The 21,838-nt window shown below is 42.2% G+C and overlaps 1 protein-coding gene across 12 annotated transcripts in view; it reads left to right on the top strand.

Moving 5' to 3' along the window:
- LOC144599945 (uncharacterized) overlaps positions 1-21,838 on the top strand; it is a 93,768-nt gene that overhangs the window by 28,169 nt on the left and 43,761 nt on the right. For 7 of the 12 annotated variants that reach the window (XR_013548058.1, XR_013548060.1, XM_078411224.1 and 4 more), the window contains 2 exons: positions 1,680-1,753; positions 3,863-3,985. Coding sequence is in view for 7 of the 12 variants with exons in the window: in XM_078411220.1 (XP_078267346.1) it covers positions 1,680-1,753; positions 3,863-3,985 (197 nt within the window). In the remaining 5 variants the exon portion in view is untranslated. Of the gene's footprint in view, positions 1-1,679; positions 1,754-2,793; positions 3,023-3,862; positions 3,986-8,009; positions 8,235-21,838 lie in introns of all 12 variants that reach the window. The other 5 variants (XR_013548059.1, XR_013548057.1, XM_078411222.1 and 2 more) reach the window with 5 other exon arrangements.

Raw genomic sequence — 21,838 nt, 5'->3', positions numbered from 1 at the left:
AATGTTCAACAATAAAGAATTGTAAAACTAAAGGGCATTTGCTCCAGTACTCACCACAATATTCAACCTCTCTGGCCAAGTCCGTGGTCCCTGCATGCTTCAAAAGATCCATCATCGTACCAGTGCCAAAGAATGCCTCTCCAGCTTGTTTGAATGCCTATCGACCGATGGGCCTCACCTCGGTGGTCATGAAATGCTTCGACAGGCTGATCAAGAACCACATCTGTGCCTTCCTCCCTCGCAAGATGCACCCGCTGCAGTTCGCATACCGTACGAACAGATCCACGGATGATGCGGTCTCCCAGGTTCTGCACACTGCTCTCTCTCATCTTGACAGCCAGAGGGGGGGCTATGTGAGGATGCTGTTCATTGACTTTAGTTCAGCTTTCAACACAATAGTCCCCACCAGACTGACTGAGAAGTTGCTGAAACTGGGGCTTAACACTCCCCTATGTGCCTGGGTCCTGGACTTTCTCACCACCAGGCCCCAAGTGGTCAAGATGGGGAGACAAACATCTAACCCCTAACATTATGCGGGACCCCTACCACCCCAGCAACGGACTGTTCCAGCTGCTACGGTCAGGCAAACGCCTCCGCTGTCACGCTGTGAAAACAGAGGATGAGACAGTTTTTTCCCACAGGCCATCTGGGCAGGCTAGGCTGAGGCTGGTTTCCATGAAGCAAAGAAGATAGAAGGGTAACCTTATAGCGGTATATAAAATCATTATGAGAATAGATATAGTATTTTTCCTATGGTAGCGGAATCTAAAACTAGAGGACATAGATTTAAAATGAGTATGAAAAGATTTTAAACGGATCTGAGGCGTAACTTAGTTACCCAGAAGGTGCTGGGGAATGCCAGAAGGAGCTTTAGAGGTGGTACAATTACAATTTTTAAAAGACATTTGGACTGGTATAAGAAAGAAAAGGTGTATAGGCCAAATGCCTGCAAATGGGATTAGTTCAGGTGGACGGCTTGGTTGGCATGGACGAGGTGGCATGAAAGGCCTATTTCCGTGCTGTATGATTGGCCATCAACCATCCTAAAAAATCATTCCCTCCACCGCCAGCACACACTGGCTGCAAGCTACATACCGAGTACAGTGCAGTTACTCACTTTGGTTATTCTGATAGCACCTTCTAAACCAACTCTACGACCTAAAAGTTGATCTTGAAAATGAATTAAAAAGTTGCCTTTCATTACAGAGTACAATGTTGTTTATATAATATTAAACTGAAAAAGAATGAAAAGAATTGAGGAATAACATGGTATATTTAATCTATATGGTGGGATTTCTTGATTGTTGGATAACAGTGATATTTTACGTGAGCTGGATGCTGGTGTCCCGTTGCCACTTTTCTGCATTGTGCATTTTGATGACTGGATCCTGTTGATGGAAAAGCGATAGTCACATTACCCCATACACACAATTTACCTTTTCATAACCTGGTCTTTGTATGAGTGTATTCAATTAATTGAGCAGTTTAAAACTCCTCCTGTGACACAAGATACGTTGAGTCCTGGTATTGGGAAAAGAGTTTGCATAAAACTAGGGTTGTCTGCTGTTCTTCAAATTCAGGAGTGTTCAAGAATTTTTTAAAAAATCTGTTTCATGGTTTTTTGATATTATGCAAATACTTTGAAGTTTAGTTTATGTTTAAATTTTGATCTATCACAGGATTTGTGTATCCAATTGTTTCTCGTTTCTTTTGGAATGAATCTGGCCTTTTTTATGTACGTCTCCCAGTTCAGGTGAGTAAAATTCCAAATACTGTAAAGTTGCATGCAAATTAGAGGACTATGTTTTGAATTAGAACATAGAAGAGTACAGCACGGAAACAGGCCCTTCGGCACACAATGTTTGTGCCGAACATAATGCCTAGGTGAACTGATCACTTATGCCTGCACATGTCCATATTCCTCTCTTCCCTGCAGTTCCATGTGCCTATCCAAAAGCCTCTTAAATGCCATTATCGTATCTGCCTCCACCACCACCCTGGGAATGCATTCCAGCCCTTCCCCCAACCCCAACCCTGTGTATAAGGTGAGAGGGGGAATATTTGATAGAGATGTGTGGGGAAAAAGCTTGCCCCACACATCTCCATTTAACTTCCCCCTCTCACCTTCTGCCGTTGGACAATTCCACCTTGGGGGGAAAAAGGTTCTCAATGTCTACCCTATCTCTGCCTCTCATAATTGTATATTATTTCTCTCAAGTCTCCCCTCAACCACTGATGTTCCAAAGAAAACAATCCAAGTCTGTCCAACCTCTCCCTGTAGCTGAAACCCTCCAATCCAGGCAGCATTTTGATAAACCTCCTCTGCACCACATCTTTCCTGTAATGGGATGCCCAGAACTGCATACAATATTCCAATGTGGCCTAACCAAAGTACTAGATGACTACATTTACCTACATACACTTCTGAATCTTTCCTCTCCATGAACCTTTCCAAATGTCTTTTAAGCAACTTTATAGAGATGCATCCTGACTCTTGTATTCAATGTCCATAGCAATGAAGGCAAGCATACCATCTGCCTTTTTACCACCCTGTCTACCTGTGTTGCCACTTTTGGTGAATTAAAACAAATTCAGGAGCAATTTTTTTAATGTAATATGAGTACTTTGGCAAACAATTTTTATGTTATTCATCAACATATAAGCATATAAAAAGATAAATAAATTAATTTGTACTAATCACAAACGTAAGAATTCCAAATTACTTAATAGCCATTGATGACATTTGAAATAGAATCACTGTTGCAATAGAGGAAATATTGCTTCAATTTACAGGTGCCAAAATCCTTCAAACAACAATGAGATAATGACCAGCTAAGATTTTAATGGAAAATGGATGTTAACATTACTTGAAATGGAATCGTCCAGAGGTTGCAGCATTTACCACCTAGCTCTTCATTTTGGTTGGTGGGACCCATGATAAATATGGGTGACATGAAACTAGAAAACTTCTTCTTTGGTTGGAATAACATGAGTACCAGGAAATCTGCATTGAATTGATGATGTACGGTTGTAATATTTTAATCTTTCTTTAATAGTTGATTATCTATAGCCTTGAATATGACAACTTCTGTTGGTGCAGCAGAAATATAGAAATTGTAACAGTTATCAAACTGATCTACGTTTACATTTAGCTTCCACAAATGCAAATAGTTTTAATCACATTTACCCACCCTTGTCCTTCAATTTCCCTTTTTCTACCAATCCAGTCTAACCAATTCACTTGCGTTATGCCTTAGCCATTGACTGGAAGTTGCTGGAAGTTTGTTGAGAAGTTTCTCTTGCCTTTGCTGTAAATTTTGTCAATTCTCAACATCAATTTCCTTGAGTTTATTGATTTTTTAAGCAAGACAACAGTCATTGAAAATAAATATGTATTCTTAATCTAAAAACACATCGTAACCTATCTGCAGAAAAACACCCTTCCTTCTAACTATTCTGTCTCACTTTTCACTTAAAAAAAAAAAAGTGATCATAAAAAGTATTTTCCAAGAGAAAAGATTCAACATGTTAAAATTAAACGCACCAGTGCTGTTTACTTGTGTTGAATGATACAGTATGGTACCACACAAATATTTTCTTGAGAAGCAAATTACAGCTCTTAAAGACCTGCTGCCAAATGTAACATTCTGCTTCCCATTGCGGAGACTTCTGTTAGATTCCAACATAGCTCACAATTTCAAATGCTCCCTGCTCCATCATTTTGCCCAGTCCCTTTTTAGCATGATCAATAAAACATGTTTCCAATGTTTTTGTTTTTACTTGCCATGTTTAAAGAAATTATGAAATGACTATATCACAACTATCTCAGCATATATATATTTGATCTATTTTATTTTCAAAGGACTATGCTGGAAGTGGAGTGGTGTTCTTAGTCGGTGGCACGGCAGCACTAATTACATCATTTGTTACAAATCTACATGTTGAACACTGGCAAACACCAAACAATAAAGGATACAGTTTACCTGTGAGTCAATACATTTAAAAAATAAAATCATAATTATCTGACATTTTTGATTTTAAAAAGATGCATGAAAGTAAGATGAGTTAAGATGTTGCTTCATAACAGTGGATTTTGTACTTTTTCAATTATTAGTTCTTGAATTAAATCAGCAAAGTTTCAATGAATCTTCAAATTTATATGCTCACCACATTTTATAAACATACAAAAGATAATTTCCTAGTTTTATGAAGAGAAACTTTCAAAGTCAAGATAATTTAACCTACTTATATAATAAAAATGAATTGAAATAACGTAATATGACACATTAGTCATTTCATTTCATAAATATACTTTCCTAACTATGGGGTTTTCTATTCTTTTGGCTGAACCTCTGACAGTACCTTCCCGGCTCCCACTGCCAACACGTCCAAAACTGCCGTAACTCTAGCTCCGCTCAACCCATACATAAGCATAGCATTAACCCTATAGTGTCCAAACTACAGCAGGATATAAGGTAATATGCAAATATAACTAAAATGCAAAATGGCTCTTACATGCTTACTTCAATAATTTATAAACGCAGGAACCATGGACGGCACACTGGTTCAGCTGTTAGAACAGCTAGCTCACAGTATCAGAGTTCAATTCTAACCTCGCATGCATGTTCGATTTTGACCTTGCCGTTTGCACATTCTCCCTGTGACTACATGGGTTTCTTCTGGGTGCTCTGGTTTCTTGCTGCATCCCAAAGATGGGTAGGTTTGTAGGTTAATCAGAATCTGTAAATTGCCCCTATAGATAGGGAATGGAAGAGAAAGTGGGATAACATAGAACTACGGTGAACGGGTGATCAACGGTCAGTGTGCACTTGGAGGGCCAAAGAGCCTGTTTCATAAGGTCATAGGAGTAGAATTAGGCCATTCGGCCCATCAAGTCTACTCCACCATTCAATCATGGCTGATCTATCTCTCCCGCTCAACCCCATTATCCTGCCTTCTCCCCATAACCTCTGACACCTGTACTAATCAAGAATCTATCTATCTCTGCCTTAAAAATATTCACTGACTTGGTCTTCACAGTCTTCTATGGCAAAGAATTTCACAGATTCACCACCCTCTGACAAAATAAATTTCTCCTCATCTGCTTCCCAAAAGAACGTCCTTTAATTCTGAGGCGATGATCTCGAGTCCTAGACTCTCCCACTAGTGGAAACATCCTCTCCACATCCACTCTATCCAAGCCTTTCACTATTCTTATGTTTCAATGAGGTCCCCCTCATTCTTCTAAATTCCAGCAAGTACAGGCCCAGTGCCTGACAAACGTTCATCATAGGTTAACCTACTCATTCCTGGGATCATTCTTGTAAATCTCCTTTGGGCTGTCTCCAAAGCCAGCACATCCTTCCTCAGATCTGGTGCCCAAAATTCCTCACAATATTTCAAATGTGGTCTTACCAGTGCCCTATAGAGCCTCAGCAATACATCCCTGTTTTGTATGCAAGCCTTCTTGAAATAAATGCTACCTCTGACTTTGCTTTCTTTACTACCGATTCGACTTGCAGATTAACTTTTTGAGAATCCTGCACCACCTCCCAAGTCGAATTGCACCTCTGATTTCTGGATTCTCTCCCCAATACGAAAATAGTCTACGCCTTTATTCCTACTACAAAAATGCATGACTTTGCTACACTCTATTCCATCTGCCACTTCTCTGCCCACTCTCCCAACCTGTCTAAGTCCTTCTACAGAGTCCCTGCTTTCTCTACACAACCTGCCCTTCCACCTATTTTCGTATCATCCGCAAACTTGGCCACAAAGCCTTCAATCCCCTCGTCCAAATCATTTATATACAACGTGAACAGTAGCGGCCCCACCACCAAGCCATGCAGAACTCTGCTAGTCACTGGCTAGACACTCTTATTGTCTGTCCTGCTCTTTACTTCTTCAAAGAATTCCAGCAATTCTGGTCATATAGCATGGAATGGGCTGAAGTTGGATAAGTCACCTGGACCGGATGAACTGCACCCTAGGATGTCGTGCTTCGGTGGTTCCTCTTATGTCCACAGTAAAATCCTTCAATGTTCAGAACAGAAATCCTTGCTGTTCGTAATATGCACAAATGATTTGAACGTGGATATAAGCGGCAAGATAATTGAATTTGCTGATGACATGACAAGTGCTGGAGTTGTTGATAGTGTGAAGGATAATCTTACATACCAATTGATATTGATCTGTTGGTGAAATGGGCTGAGAAGTGGCAGAGAATTTAATTCCGATAAGTGTAAGGTGATGGATTTTCCAAGTACAAATGAGGCTAGGATATACACCATAAATTATAGGGTCGTAGAGAGCATTGAGGAACAAAAGGACCTTGGTGTACAAGTTTAAAGATCCTTGAAGCTTACAACAGAGGTTAATAATATGATTAAGAAAGTATATGGGGTGCTGGCCTTCAATAGTCAGCATTGAATAAAGAGCTGGGAAGTTATGCTCCAGCTTTAAAAAACATTGGTCAAACCTCAGCTAGAATTCTGCTTGCAGTTCTGGTCACCACACCATAGCAAAGATGGTGAAGGTGCAGGGGAAGTTCATGAAAATGTCGCCTGAGATGGGAGTGTTTCAGCTATGAGAAGAGATTGGAGAAGCTAGGTCTGTTTTCCATGGAATATAGGAAAACCCCTGGGTGTTAACATCTCAGAAGACCTGTCCTGGGCATAGATATAATCATGAAGAAGGTGCAGCAGCACCTCTTATTTCTTAGAAGTTTAAAGAGTCTCAACATGTTACCAAACTTTTATAGATGCACTGTAGAAATGATCATGACTAGTTGCCTCATGGCCTAGCACAGCAATTCCAATGGCCTAGCACAGCAATTCCAATGCACAGCAATTCCAATAGGTTGCAAACATTGGTTTATTCAACCTGGTTTATCACAAGCTTAGTCATTGACCCTCAGTCCCCCATTAAGCTTCTACATGAGAAAGTGCCTCAAGAAGGCAACATCTATTTTTTAGGATCTTCACCATCCGCGCCCAGCCTCCTTCTTAGTGCTAGCATTGGGCAGGTGGTACAGAATCCTGAAGTTCCCGCACCACCAGATTCAGAAATTTAGAGGGCATCTGAGGGGGTGCTCACAAAGAGTGAGTACCCAAAATACACTGCCTAAAAACAAAGCAAAAAGAAGGCTATGGGTAATTCCTGGAAGTTGGGATTAATTACTGACAGGTTTCCACTGCTTGGTGCAGCTTTGATGGGCTGAATGGCATGTTTCCATGATGTATATCTCCATGACTTAGCATAAAGTGTAAGAAAATAACTGCAGATGCTGGTACAAATCGAAGGTGTTTATTTCACAAAATGCTGGAATAACTCAGCGGGTCAAGCAGCATCTCAGGAGAGAAGGAATGGGTGGCGTTTCGGGTCGAGACCCTTCTTCAGACTGATGTCAGGTGGGCGGGACAAAGGAAGGATTTAGGTGGGGACAGGAAGATAGAGGGAGAAGGGGGAGGGGAAGAGAGGGACAGAGGAACTATCTAACGTTGGTGAAGTCAATGTTCCTACCACTGGGCTGCCAGCTGCCCAAGTGAAATATGAGGTGCTGTTCCTCCAATTTCCGGTGGGCCTCACTATGGCACTGGAGGAGGCCCATGACAGAAAGTTCAGACTGGGAGTGGGAGGGGGAGTTGAAGTGCTCAGCTACCGGGAGATCAGGTTGGTTGAGGCGGACTGAGCAAAGGTGTTGAGCGAAACGATCGCCGAGCCTGCGTTTGGTTTCGCCGATGTAAATAAGTTGACATCTAGAGCAGTGGATACAATAGATGAGGTTGGAGGAGGTGCAGGTGAACCTCTGTCTCACCTGGAAAAACTGTTTGGGTCCTTGGATGGAGTTGAGAGGGGAGGTGAAGGGACAGGTGTTGCATCTCCTGCGGTTGCAGGGGAAAGTGCCCGGGGATGGGGTGAGTTTTTCTACTGACAATGTAGTGGATTTAGCACAACTGATGAAGATGAACCCTGAGAGACAGATGACTTTTTCTGTTTTTGTTTGAAAGCTTACAATTCTTGGTGCTTCCATGGAACTTGTAGGCTCCTTAGGTTTTATTGTTGGTGCACAAGGTCACATTACAGAATCTGGAGATGGTCAATCAGCCAGCCTTGCCGCGGTCAATACTCTACTATCAACAGGATCTGCAGGTTTATGTGGCTTAATTTACCTGAGAATGAAGAGCGACTCCTACAATATAATACGATTGGTTAATGCAGCTCTCACTGGCTTGGCAAGTATTTATGTTTCAGCTGATTGAAATACATTCATAAAGTCAAACAGCACAGAACAGGCCTTCTGGCTCAATTATATTTTATAACTGGGCTAGTTTCATTTGCCTGGATTTCCGGACGCGGTGGGGGCTTAGCCACTGTGTTTAAGAAACATTTCAACTGCCGCCTCCTGAACGCTGATCATTTCTCCAGTTTCGAGGTGCAACTAATTAAAGTAGGCCTAGCCTATCCCCTCTTAATTGTTCTTGTGTATCGCCCACCAAAAATGCATAAGGACTTCATCACCCAATTTGCTGATCTGATTTCTAGCATTTTGTCCAAATTTGACCGGATCATGATTCTTGGTGACTTTAATATTCATGTTTGCTGTCCCACTAAGCCTCTTGTGAGTGAATTTATGCACCTGGTTGAGTCCTTCAATCTGACTCTTCACACCACGGGACCCACTCACAAGTTAGGCCATACTCTCGACCTAGTGTTATCGTCCGGATTCCCAATCAACAACATTGAAACTACTGAAGCCTGTCTATCGGACCACAGCGCTATCATTTTTGACGCATCTCTGCCTTTATCTCCCGCAAAATCTCATCTCCCTGTTCGCTACTCCCGCGACATAAATTCATTGACTGCCAGCAAATTCTCCGAGGCTCTCACAGCTGCCCCCAACATCTGCACTATTGAGGCCTCTCCCCCCCCATCTCAGCACTGAGGATCTCGCCTCTTTATTTAATATCACTTGCTCTTCCATCCTGGATTCTATCGCTCCCCTTAAAATGAAAAAGCCTAAGCCCAAAGGTCGGCCGTGGCTCAATGACTCCACCAAAGCCCTAAGAAGGGAGTGCAGAAAATCAGAAAGGAGGTGGAAATGTGACAAGCTTCAAATTTCCTTCGAAATTCTGAGAAACAATCTTCTCAAATACCAGGAAGCAGTAAAGTCTGCTAGAGCACAATACTTCTCCGACCTTATTTCCAAAAACTCTCATAACTCCAAGGTCCTATTTAGAACAATTACCTCTGTCATATGTCCGACCCCCAGTACCAGCTTAGTTGGGTCCCCTGCTAAGTGCGAAGAATTCGCTAAATTTTTCACCAACAAAGTTGAGAATATTAGAATGAACATTTCCCCTCCCACCCGTGACCTAGCTGTCTCACTAGTCTGTTCATCTAAATTGGACTGCTTCCAACCCGTCACTCTATCCTCCCTTGCAAAGCTTGTCTCCGCTATGAAACCTGCAACCTGCCCCCTTGATCCAGCCCCCACTGCCCTTCTGAAGGATGTCATTGCAATAGCCGGTCCCAGCATCCTCTCTATTATCAACAGTTCTCTGGCCACTGGCACTGTTCCAACCAGTTTCAAGCACGCGGTGGTCCAGCCCCTACTGAAAAAACCTAACCTAGACCCCACCTTGCCTAGCAACTACAGACCCATTTCCAAACTGCCATTCCTGTCAAAAGTCCTTGAAAAGGCAATCCTAAACCAATTAGTGCCCTACCTGCACCAAAACACCATCCTGGAAAGTTTCCAGTCAGGTTTCAGAGCCCACCACAGCACAGAGTCTGCCTTGTTGAAGGTACACAACGACCTGCTTCTCACCATCGACACCGGCGACTGTGCAATCCTGCTCCTTCTCGACCTCAGCGCAGCGTTCGATACAGTGGACCACACCATCCTTATTGACCGTCTCCGGTACGCGGTTGGCATTGATGGCACTGCCCTGAGCTGGTTCGCTTCGTACCTCAAAGATATGAGTTTCGCCATCAACATAGGCAGTTATTCCTCTGCTCCAGCTAGCCTCTCCTGCGGAGTTCCACAAGGCTCCATCCTAGGCTCCATTCTCTTCTCTCTATACATGCTCCCCCTTGGCCAAATCATTCAAAGGCACGGCATTTCTTTCCACTACTATGCCGATGACACTCAGCTTTACCTCCCCCTGAAACCCAACAACCAGTCAAATTTAAACAGCCTCTCACACTGCCTTGAGGACATAAAATGTTGGATGGCACAGAACTTCCTCCAATTAAATGAGAGCAAGTCTGAGGTCATCCTATTCGGCCCCCCCGACTCCATCAAATTGATAACAGGCAGTCTTGGAAGCCTATCCTGCCTAGTCAAACCGCATGCCAAAAACCTCGGCATGATATTTGACTCTGCATTAAAATTTGATAAGCAAGTCAACGCTGTGGTAAAAGCCAGCTTCTTCCAACTTCGAACCATAGCTAAAATCAAACCTTTCCTCCAATTCGACGACACAGAAAAAATCATTCACGCTTTCATTTCCTCCCGCCTAGACTACTGCAACTCCCTATACACTGGGATCAGCCAATCTTCCCTGTCCCGCCTGCAACTGGTCCAAAACGCCGCAGCGAGACTCCTGACGGGTACCCGTAAAAGGGACCACATCACCCCGATTCTGGCCTCTCTCCACTGGCTCCCTGTACGGTACAGAATCAACTTCAATCTCCTCCTATTCACGTATAAAGCCCTAAATGGACACTCCCCCCCCTACATCAAAAATCTTCTAACCCCCCTCTCTAACTCCAGGTCCCTCAGATCGGCCGACTTGGGGCTATTCACTATCCCGCGGTCTAGGCTTAAGCTCAGGGGTGACCGCGCTTTTGCGGTTGCAGCTCCTAGACTGTGGAACAGCATCCCTCTCCCCATCAGAACTGCCCCCTCCATCGACTCCTTTAAGTCCAGGCTCAAAACCTATTTCTACTCCCTAGCGTTTGAGGCTCATTGAGGAGGCGCTGTGAACTGTTTGCGTGCTACTGTATGTTTTCTTTTTTTTTTTCTATTGGAACCTAATCAGATGTATAGCACTTTGGTCAAGGTGGGTTGTTTTTAAATGCGCTATACAAATAAAATTGACTTGACTTGACTTGACATATCCCTCTGAACTTTTCTTGTTTGCCTACCAATCCAAATATTTTTTAAACCATGCCATTGTATCGGCCTCTCGCAACTTGTTCCATATACACACTGCTTTCTGCATGCAGAAATTGCCGCTCATGTCTCTTTTAAATTGTTCCCTTTGTACTTTAAAAGTGCTCTCTAGTTCTGCACTATTGTACCCTGGGAAAAAGTGTGTGTCTATTCATCTTACCTAACCAAAAAGGCTGATGAAGGCAGATCTGTAACTGTTGTTTATATAGATTTCAACAAGGCATTTCACATGGGAGGCTGCTCTGGAAGTTTAGATTGCATGGGATCCAAGGAGAGCTAGACGATTGGATAGAAAATTGGCTTCATTGTTAGAAGGAAGCAGAGAGTGATGATGGAAGGTTTTTTTTGTACTGGAGGCCTGTGAATAGTGGTGTGCCTCAGGGATTAGTGTTGGACCCTTTGCTGTTTGTGGTTGGTATCGACGATTTGGATGAGAATGTAGAAGACATAAGTAGTAAGTTTGCAGATAACACTAAAGTGTTGTAAATAGTGAAGATGGTTAGCAAAGATTACAACAGGATCGTGATCAGATGGGCAATTGGCTGAAGAACAGTTAATGAAGTTTAATGCAGATAAGAGAGGAGTCAAATTAGGGCAGGACCTTCACGGTGATTGGCAAGGCTCAGGGGAATGTTGTAGAGCAGAGGGATCTAAGGAATGCAGGTGCTTAGTTCCTTGAAAGTGACAGATAGATAGGGTGGTCAAGAAGGCTTTCGGCACACTGTGTATGGAAGTTATGTTACAGTTGTACCAGATATTGGTGAGATCACATTTGGAATATTGTGTTCAGTTTTGGTCACCCTGCTATGGGAAACATGTTGTTAAGCTGGGAAGAATGCAGAGAAGACGTATGAGGATATTGTCAGGACTTGAGGGCCTGTAATAGGGAGAGGTTAGACAGGCTCGGACTTTATTCCTTGGAAGGAGCATGAGAGGTGATCTTATAGATGTGAATAAAATCATAAGGGGCACAGATAGGGTAGATGCACAGAGTCTTTTATGCAGAGTTGGGGAATCAAGGACCCGGGGACATAGTTTTCAAGTGAGAGGGGAAAGATATAATCGGAACCTTTGGGGCAACATTTTCACACAAAAGGGTGGTGGGTATATGGAACAAGCTGCCAGAGGTAGTTAAGGCGGGTACTATAATAACATTTAAAAGACGTTTGGAGAGTTACATGGATAGGAAATGTTTTCAAGGATATGGGCCAAACGCAAGCAGGTGGCACTAATGTAGATGGGGCATCTTGGTTGGCATGGGCAAGTTGGGCCGAAGGGCCTATGTCCATGCTGTATGACTCTGTGACTCTATCTATGTCTTTCATGATTTTGTATACCTCAATAAGGTCACCCTCAGCCTACTGTACTCCAGGTAAACAAGTCTCTGCCTATCCAATCTCTCCTTATAACTCAAGGTCTTGAATCCAGGTGACATCATGGTGATATTTTTCCTGCACACTTTGCAGCTTAATGACATCCTTAATGACAATCCTATTCACTGGATTGTGCGCACAATGCGGAAGACCAGAAGAGACTGAAATGCAGAGAGTTTTAATTTTAATAAGTTATTTTTTGAGCAGATTCTGCTAGAATGTGCTGACATTACTCCTTCACCCCAAGTGTGTGAAGGAGAGATATCGGAAGTCCTTCCTTCCCGCTGCTGTGAGACTGCACAACCAGCACTACTCCCAGCAGACCAGTCAACAGTAACAGTAAAGGAAAAACACAGTAAATGATGACAATTATCCTTATCTTATTTTTATTTATAATGAATGTCTCTTACTATCCACTTTACTGCTGTAACACTGCAAATTTCCCCGGTTTGGGACAAATAAAGGAATATATTGTTATTATTACGCACATCTAAAATCTTCTCAATTAGTGTGTTCCATTCCTATTTTCAGTTTACGTCATTACTTATTGTGGAGATTATAATGAAGTCAGATTTCAGAGTTAATTCATTTACTTTTAGAATTTTTAATTTCTCAGCGTGGTCTTCATTATCCTTTTGTTTAAACAAAGTAAAAAGTATTTCAATTTCTCCACATATCACAGGTGTTTAACTAAGTTAACTGATCTCTTCAATGCCAAGATGTTCCCTGCTTACAACAGAAATGTGCGAATGCCACAGTCTGAAAATCTAAAATGAGAAAATGCTGAAAATACTTAGCAGATCAATTGTTTTCCATGTGGAGAGCAAACTCTTTCAGGTTAATGACAGTTCTCAATGGAACTGGAAAATGTTAGACATGCCACAATTATATCACAAAATATATTGGCAGAGAAGGTGGGGAGGGACGGTAATGGTGTAAAGAACTACATGGGGAAAATAGAAATGGTGGAATTCAAAACAAAGATGTAAAGAAATCAAGATGCAAATGCTGTGAAAGAATGATAAGTGAATTACTTTATCATCAGCAAGGAATGTTTGGTGCAAAACAACACAACAATAAAATACTCTGGGGATTCTGAAAAACAGTAGTCAATGCTGGTAATACGCTGCAGGTCAGGCAGTATCTGAAGAAACAAAAGCAGTTAAGATTCCAGGCAATGACCTTTGAAAGATTACAAGTATGTTACCAGGACTTGAGGGCCTGAGCTATAGAGAGAAATTGGGCAAGCTAGGACTTTATTCTTTGGAGTGCTGGAGGCTTGGGAGTGATCTTATTGAGGTGTATAAAATCACATAGAATTGATACAGTGAATGCATAGAATATTTTACTCAGGGTTGGGAATCAAGAACCAAAAGACATAGGCTTAAGGTGAGAGGGGAAAGATTTGATAGGAACCTGAAGGGCAACTTTTTCATTCAGAAGTTGGTGGGTGTGGAAAGAGCTGCCAGAGACGGTAGTGGAGTCAGGTACAATAACAACATTTAAAAGACACTTGGGCAGGTACATGGATAAGAAAGGTTTAGAGGTATATGAACCAAATGCAAACAAATGGGACTAGCTTGGATTGTGCATCTTGGTCAGCATGACCAAGTTGGTCTAATAGCCCACTTCCTGTGCTGTATGACTCTGAGAAATGTTTGGGCTCTTAAAATTAGAATCATAGCAGGAAATAAATGGTAAAGTACCAAAATTGAAGTCTTTTTATCTGAATGCGTGTGGCATTCATAGCAATAGATGAATTCATAGGCAAGTTAGAAATAAATTATTACAATCAAACAGTTATTACAGACTGTAAGGAAGTGAGAAAACCTGAAAATTAAATATTTTTCAATGCATAACCTTATAAGTTGCAATGCTGACAATAACCTATCTTGAGAATCATGAACATTTCAAATTTATTCGAAGAGGGACGAAGAGATTGAAGAGGAATGGAAAAGTTAGATCGGGACTTATCTACCTTAAATAGAAATGTTAAGTAGAGTAACCAGCAAAAAGCACAAAAGATGGACTGCAAAAGCACTTATCAATATGCAAAAGGAAAAAGATTAGCATGGATCACCTAAAGATTGAGACAGGAGAATTCATATGAGGAAATAGTAGAGAAATAAAAAATGTTTTGCATCTATCTTGGGGTGATAAAATTAAAGAGTGGAAATTTGATCAAAGTCATAGTCATAGAGGCATTTAGCAGGGAAACGGGCCTTTCGGCCCAACTCATCCATGACAACCCAGTTCCTGTCTGATTTAGTCCCACTTACCTGGGAGTGGAAGTTAGTGGAGTGGCTATTATTAGGGAGAAGGTGCTTGGGAAGCTGAAAGGGCTGAAGCTGAAAGGGCTGAAGGGTCTCGACCCGAAACGTCACCCATTCCTTCTCTCCCGAGATGCTGCCTGACCTGCTGAGTCACTCCAGCATTTTGTGAATAAATGAAGGTGGATGTCACCTGGGCCGGATGGACTGCACCCTAGGGTTCTGAAAGAGGTGGCTTTAGAGATTGATAGTGATATTTCAGGAATCGTTAGAGTCAGGAGTGGTCCCAGATGATTGGGAAATTGCCAATATTACCTCGCTGCACAAAAAGGGAGCAAGGCAGAATAGTGGGAACTATAGGCCGGTAAGTCAGACTTTGGTGGTTGGTAAGATTTTAGAGTCCATTATAAAGGATGAGGTTACGGAGTACTTTGAAGTTCACGATAAAATAGGCCGAAGTCAGCATGGCTTTGTTAAGGAGAGGTATTGCTTGACAAATTTGCTGGAATTTTTTGAAGAAGTAAATAGCAGGACAGACAAATGGGAGTCAGTAGATGTTGTTTACTTAGATTTTCAGAAAGCCTTTGATAAGGTGCTACAAGTTAGGAAGATGAGAGTCAATGGTATCAAAGGGCAGATACTAGTATGGATAGCAGGTTGGCTGGATGGTAGGAGACAAAGAGTGGGAATAACGGGGTTTTTTCTGGTTGGCTGCCAGTAACTAGTAGAGTTTCGCAAGGGTCGGTGCTGGGGGCACTACTCTTCGTGTTACATATTAATGATTTCAATGAGGAGATTGTAGGCTTTGTGGCAAAGTTTGCGGATGATACGAAAATAGGTGGAGGGGCAGGTAGTGTAGAGAAAGCAGGGACTCTGCAGGCTCTATTACGCGCTGTTAAGGCTGCATTTGGAATATTGTGAGGAATTTTGGGTGGCATGGTGGCGTAACGGTAGAGTTGCTGCTTTACAGCGAATGCAGAGCTGGAGACCCGGGTTCGATTCCGACTAAGGGTGCTTTCTGTACGGAGTTTGTACGTTCTCCCCGTGACCTGCTTGGGTTTTCTCTGAGATCTTCAGTTTCCTCCCACACTCTAAAGACGTACAGGTATGTAGGTTAATTGGCTTGGTAATTGTAAAAATTGTCCTTAGAGGGTATAGGATAGTGTTAATGTGCGGGAATTGCTGGTCGCCGCAGACCCGGTGGGCCGAAAGGGCCTGTTTCCGCGCTTTATCTCCAAACTAGACTAAAAAAATATCTGAGGAAAGATGTGCTGGTTCTGGAGAGGGTCCAGAGGAAGTTCACAAGAATGATCCCAGGAATGAGTAGGTTAACCTATGATGAGCATCTGTCAGCACTGGGCCTGTACTCGCTGGAGTTTAGATGAGGGGGGACCTAATTGAAACGTACAGATTAGTGAAAGGCTTGGATAGAGTGGATGTGGAGAGGATGTTTCAACTAGTGGGAGAGTCTAGGACTAGACTAGAGATCATAGCCTCAGAATTAATGGACATTCTTTTAAGAAGGAGATGAGGAGCAATTTATTTAATCAGAGGGTGGGGAATCTGTGGAATTCTTTGCCGCAGAAGGCTGTGGAGGCCGTCAGTGGATATTTTTATGGCAGAGATAGATAGATTCTTGATTAGTACAGGAGTCAGAGGTTATGGGGAGAAGGCTGGAGAATGGGGTTAGGAGGGAGAGATAGATCAGCCATGATTCAATGGCGGAATAGGCGATGGGCCGAATGGTCTAATTCCCCTATTCGTTATGACCAGTTGAGTACTGCTAGGATCTATCCTGGGTTCTCTGGTGTTCATAATATTTATAAATGACTTGGCCATAAATGTAGATGCATTGGTGGTAAGTTTGCCAAGACCAGAGTTGGTAGTGTTGCGGACAATAAGTAAGGCTGTCAAAATATGCAGCAGTATATCAGTTAGAGAAATGTGCGGCAAAATGACAGATTGTGTTTAATCAGAACAAGAATGAGGTATTGTACTTTGGGAGGTCAAATATAAGGGGAAAATATATGATTAATGGCTTGACTCTTAGCAGAATTGATGTACAGAGGGAGCTTGGGGTTCAAATACACAGCTCCCTGGAAATGGTAATGCAAGCAGCTAGAGTGGTAAAGAATGTTTAGGGAATTGTTGCCTTTGTCGGTCAGAAAATTGAGTATTATTCAGGATGTCATGTTGCAGGTTTATAGAATTTAGATATGGCCATTTTTGGAGTATTGTGTGCAGTTCTGATTGTCCCATTACGTTAGGATGTGGAGACAATAGACAATAGGTGCAGGAGTAGGCCATTCGGCCCTTCGAGCCAGCACCGCCATTCAATGTGATTATGGCTGATCATTCTCAATCAGTACCCCGTTCCTGCCTTCTCCCCGTACCCCCTGACTCCGCTATCCTTAAGAGCTCTATCTAGCTCTCTCTTGAATGCATTCAGAGAATTGGCCTCCACTGCCTTCTGAGGCAGAGAATTCCACAGATTCACAACTCTCTGGCTGAAAAAGTTTTTCCTTGTCTCTGTTCTAAATGGCATACCCCTTATTCTTAAACTGTGCCCCCTGGTTCTGGACTCCCCCAACATTGGGAACATGTTTCCTGCCTCTCGCGCGTCCAATCCCTTAATAATCTTCTATGTTTCAATAAGATCCCCTCTCATCCTTCTAAGTTCCAGTGTATACAAGCCAAGTCGCTCCAGTCTTTCAACATACGACAGTCCTGCCATTCCGGGAATTAACCTAGTAAACCTACGCTGCACGCCCTCAACAGCAAGAATATCCTTCCTCCAGTTTGGAGACCAAAACTGCACACAGTACTCCAGGTGCGGTCTCACTAGGGCCCTGTACAACTGCGAAAGGACCTCTTTGCTCCTATACTCAACTCCTCTTGTTATGAAGGCCAACATTCCATTGGCTTTCTTCACTGCCTGCTGTACCTGTATGCTTCCTTTCAGTGACTGATACACTAGGACACCCAGATCTCGTTGTATGTCCCCTTTTCCTAACTTGACACCATTCAGATAATAATCTGCCTTCCTATTCTTATCCACATTAAACTGCATCTGCCATGCATCTGCCCACTCACACAACCTGTCCAAGTCACCCTGCAACCTCATAGCATCTTCCTCACAGTTCACACTACCACCCAGCTTTGTATCATCTGCAAATTTGCTAATGGTACTTTTAATCCCTTCATCCAAGTCATTAATGTATATTGTAAATAGCTGTGGTCGCAGCACTGAGCCTTGCGGTACCCCACTGCCTGCCATTCTGAAAGGGACCCATTTATCCCCACTCTTTGCTTTCTGTCTGTCAACCAATTTTCTATCCATGTCAGTACCCTACCACCAATACCATGTGCTCTAATTTTGCCAACTAATCTCCTATGTGGGACCTTGTCAAAGGCTTTCTGAAAGTCGAGGTACACCACATCCACCGGCTCTCCCCTGTCAATTTTCCTAGTTACATTCTCAAAAAATTCCAGAAGATTAGTCAAGCATGATTTCCCCTTCGTAAATCCATGCTGACTCGGAACGATCCTGTTATTGCTATCCAAATGCTCCGCAATTTCGTCTTCTATAATTGACTCCAGCATCTTCCCCACCACTGATGTCAGACTAACTAGTCTATAATTTCCCGTTTTCTCTCTCCCTCCTTTCTTAAAACCTGGGATAACATTAGCAACCCTCCAATCCACAGGAACTGATCCTGAATCTATAGAACATTGGAAAATGATCACCAATGCGTCCACAATTTCCAGGGCCACTTCCTTAAGTACCCTGGGATGCAGAGCATCAGGCCCAGGGGATTTATCAGCCTTCAGTCCCATCAGTCTACCCAACACCATTTCCTGCCTAATGTGGATTTCCTTCCGTTCCTCTGTCACACTAGGATCTCTGGCCACTAGAACATCTGGGAGATTGTTTGTATCTTCCTTAGTGAAGACAGATCCAAAGTACCGGTTCAACTCGTCTGCCATTTCCTTGTTCTCCATAATAAATTCCCCTGGTTCTGTCTTCAAGGGACCCACATTTGCCTTCACTATTTTTTTCCTCTTCACATACCTAAAAAAGCTTTTACTATCCTCCTTTGTATTATTGGCTAGCTTACCCTCGTACCTCATCTTTTCTCCCCGTATTGCCTTTTTTAGTAATCTTCTGTTGTTCTTTAAAAGAGTCCCAATCCTCTGGCTTCCCACTCTTCTTTGCTATGTTGTACTTCTTCTCTTTTATTTTTATGTTGTCCTTGACTTCCCTTGTCAGCCACAGGTGCCTCTTACTCCCCTTAGAATCTTTCCTCCTCTTTGGGATAAATTGATCCTGCAACTTCTGCATTATTCCCAGGAATACCTGCCATTGCTGTTCCACCGTCTTCCCTGCTAGGGCCTCTTTCCAGTCAATTCTTGCCAGCTCCTGCCTCATGCCTCTGTAATTCCCTTTGCTATACTGTAATACTGACATTTCCGATTTTCCCTTCTCCCTCTCAATTTGTAGAGTAAAACTTATTATATTGTCATCACTGCCTCCTAATGGCTCTTTTACCTCAGTCCCCTTATCAGATCAGGTTCATTACACAACACTAAGTCCAGAATTGCCTTCTCCCTGGTAGGCTCCAGTACATGCTGTTCTAAGAATCCATCTCGGAGGCACTCCACAAACTCTCTTTCCTGGGGTCCATTACCAACCTGATTTTCCCAGTCTACCTGCATGTTGAAATCTCCCATAACCACCGTAGCATTACATTTGTGACATGCCAATGTTAGCTCTTGATTCAACTTGCACCCTATGTCGAGGCTACTGTTTGCGGGCCTGTAGATAACTCCCATTAGGATCTTTTTACCCTTACAATTCCTCATTTCTATCCATACTGGCTTAGGAAGGAGTGCGGAAGAGCTTTACTAGAATGCTGCCCAGATTATATGGAGAACTTAGATTGTTTTCTCTGGAACGTCAGAGGTTGTAGAGAGACCAAATAGAAGTATATAAAATTATGAGAGACAATCAGAATCTTTTTCCCAGGGTGGAAAATATTAAAGGCCATAGCTTTAAGATGAGAGCTGCAACATTTAAAGTATGCTCTAAAACCTTTCCTATCCATGTATCTGTCAAAATGTATTTTAAACATGAACATTTAAGAGTGAAGTCATAGCATGGTGACTGATCTTCAGCACACCATGTTCATGCCAACTGTCCTCATGGAAAAAGAATCAGAAAACTTTCTGAAAATAATGAAGAAATACTGGGTTATTATAAGATTTGGTTTTGTATTAGTATTTAGTACTGGTTTGCTAATCTAAGCAATAAATAGAGGGGTCTGTAAGAAATTAGCAATAATTGCAAAATAGTATTGGGTATATTAATAAAACCTGATGACCTGCAGGTGCTGCAAACACAGGCTTTGAACAGGCTTGGCTGGTTGTCATTTTCCAAATATCCAGAATAATTCTCAAAGACTAGGGTGGCAGATGTAATTTCACTATTTAAGGAAGGAAGAAAAAAAAAATGCATAGCTTCAAATTCCTTAACTCGATATCAGTTCGAAGAAAATGTTAGAGTCTAGTATCAAGAAAGTAGAAGCAGGGCGTAAAGAAAATAATAAATGGACTGAACAGAGTGAAGTTGGATTTATGAAAGGAAAATCATGATTGATAAAACTATTAGATTTTTTGAGGTTGTAACTCGCAAATTAAATAATAGTGGTTTTTGTGTACTTGGACTTTCAGGAGGTCTTTGGTAAAATAAACCAAAATTCAAACACGAACATAAGAAATAAGAGAGGCAAAAGACAATTCAGCCCCTTAAACCAAAGAATCACGATCCTTTGACTGAAGAAATGTTTCCTCATTTAAGTCTGAAATCACTTAACCCTTATTTGAGACTGTAATTTCCAGTTCTAGTTTCCTCAGCAAGACAAAACTATTCCCTGTATCTATCCCACATAACTCCCATTTCATTTTCACCACATTCCATCAGCTCCCTCCAAATCTTCAGAGGGTCCAGAAAAGAAACGATTCATGTATTGGGTCACTGAGTTTTCAAAGTTGGCAAAGTTGCAAAGAAGAGGTGGTTGAAGAGGACAAAGCGAATGCCTGTAATGGTATGGAGATCCAGAAAAACTGAATGACACTGTTGGTTATGTTACCATCTGAGAAAGAGGAGTGGAGACTTGATAATAACAGAAAAGGAGATGAATGAAAATAGAGGAGAAACAAAGTAAATGCAATACTGGAAAAATGAGGTACAAAATACTGCAGTTACGGCAAATCTGAAATAAGGAAGAAAATGCATGAAATACTCAGTAGGTCTGGCAGCATTTCTAGAGAGAGAAAAACATTTAACCTTTATAGCTTTATAACCTTTTATCAAACTTTGACATCCATCTCATGTGTTTTACATTTTCTGACAGATTGTGTTCAGTTCTGGGCACCATGGTATGGGAAAGATGTTGTCAAGCTAGAAAGGGTACAGAGAAGATTTACAAGGATGGTGCCAGGGCTAGAGGGTCTAAGCTATAGGGAGAGGTTGAGTAGGCTGGGACTCTATTCCTTGGAGCACAGGTGGATGAGGAATGATCTTATTGAGGTGTATAAATTCATGAGAAGAATAGATTGGGTAGATGCATAGAGTCTCATGCACAGAGTAGGTGAATCGAGGAGCAGAGGACATTGGTTTAAATTGAAGGGGAAAAGATTTAATAGGAATCTGAGTGGTAACATTTTCACACAAAGGGTGGTTGGTGTATGGAACAAGCTGCCAGAGGAGGTAGTTGAGGCAGGGACTATCTCAACATTTAAGAAACAGTTTGACAGATACATGGATAGGACAGATTTGGAGGGATATGGACCAAACGCGAGCAAGTGGGACTAGTGTAGCTGGGACATGTTGGCCGGTGTGGGTAGGTTGGGCTGAAAGGCCTGTTTCCACACTGTATCACTCTATGACTCTATCACCTGTGATTAAAAGGTCTTAGCCATCTCGCCATAATACCACGTGTCATACAATATTTTGA

This window comes from Rhinoraja longicauda, chromosome 14, assembly GCF_053455715.1.
Source record: "Rhinoraja longicauda isolate Sanriku21f chromosome 14, sRhiLon1.1, whole genome shotgun sequence".
Lineage (NCBI taxonomy): Eukaryota > Metazoa > Chordata > Chondrichthyes > Rajiformes > Arhynchobatidae > Rhinoraja > Rhinoraja longicauda.
The sequence above is the reverse complement of the archived record's forward strand: the minus strand, read 5'-3'. Positions and strand labels throughout refer to the sequence as shown.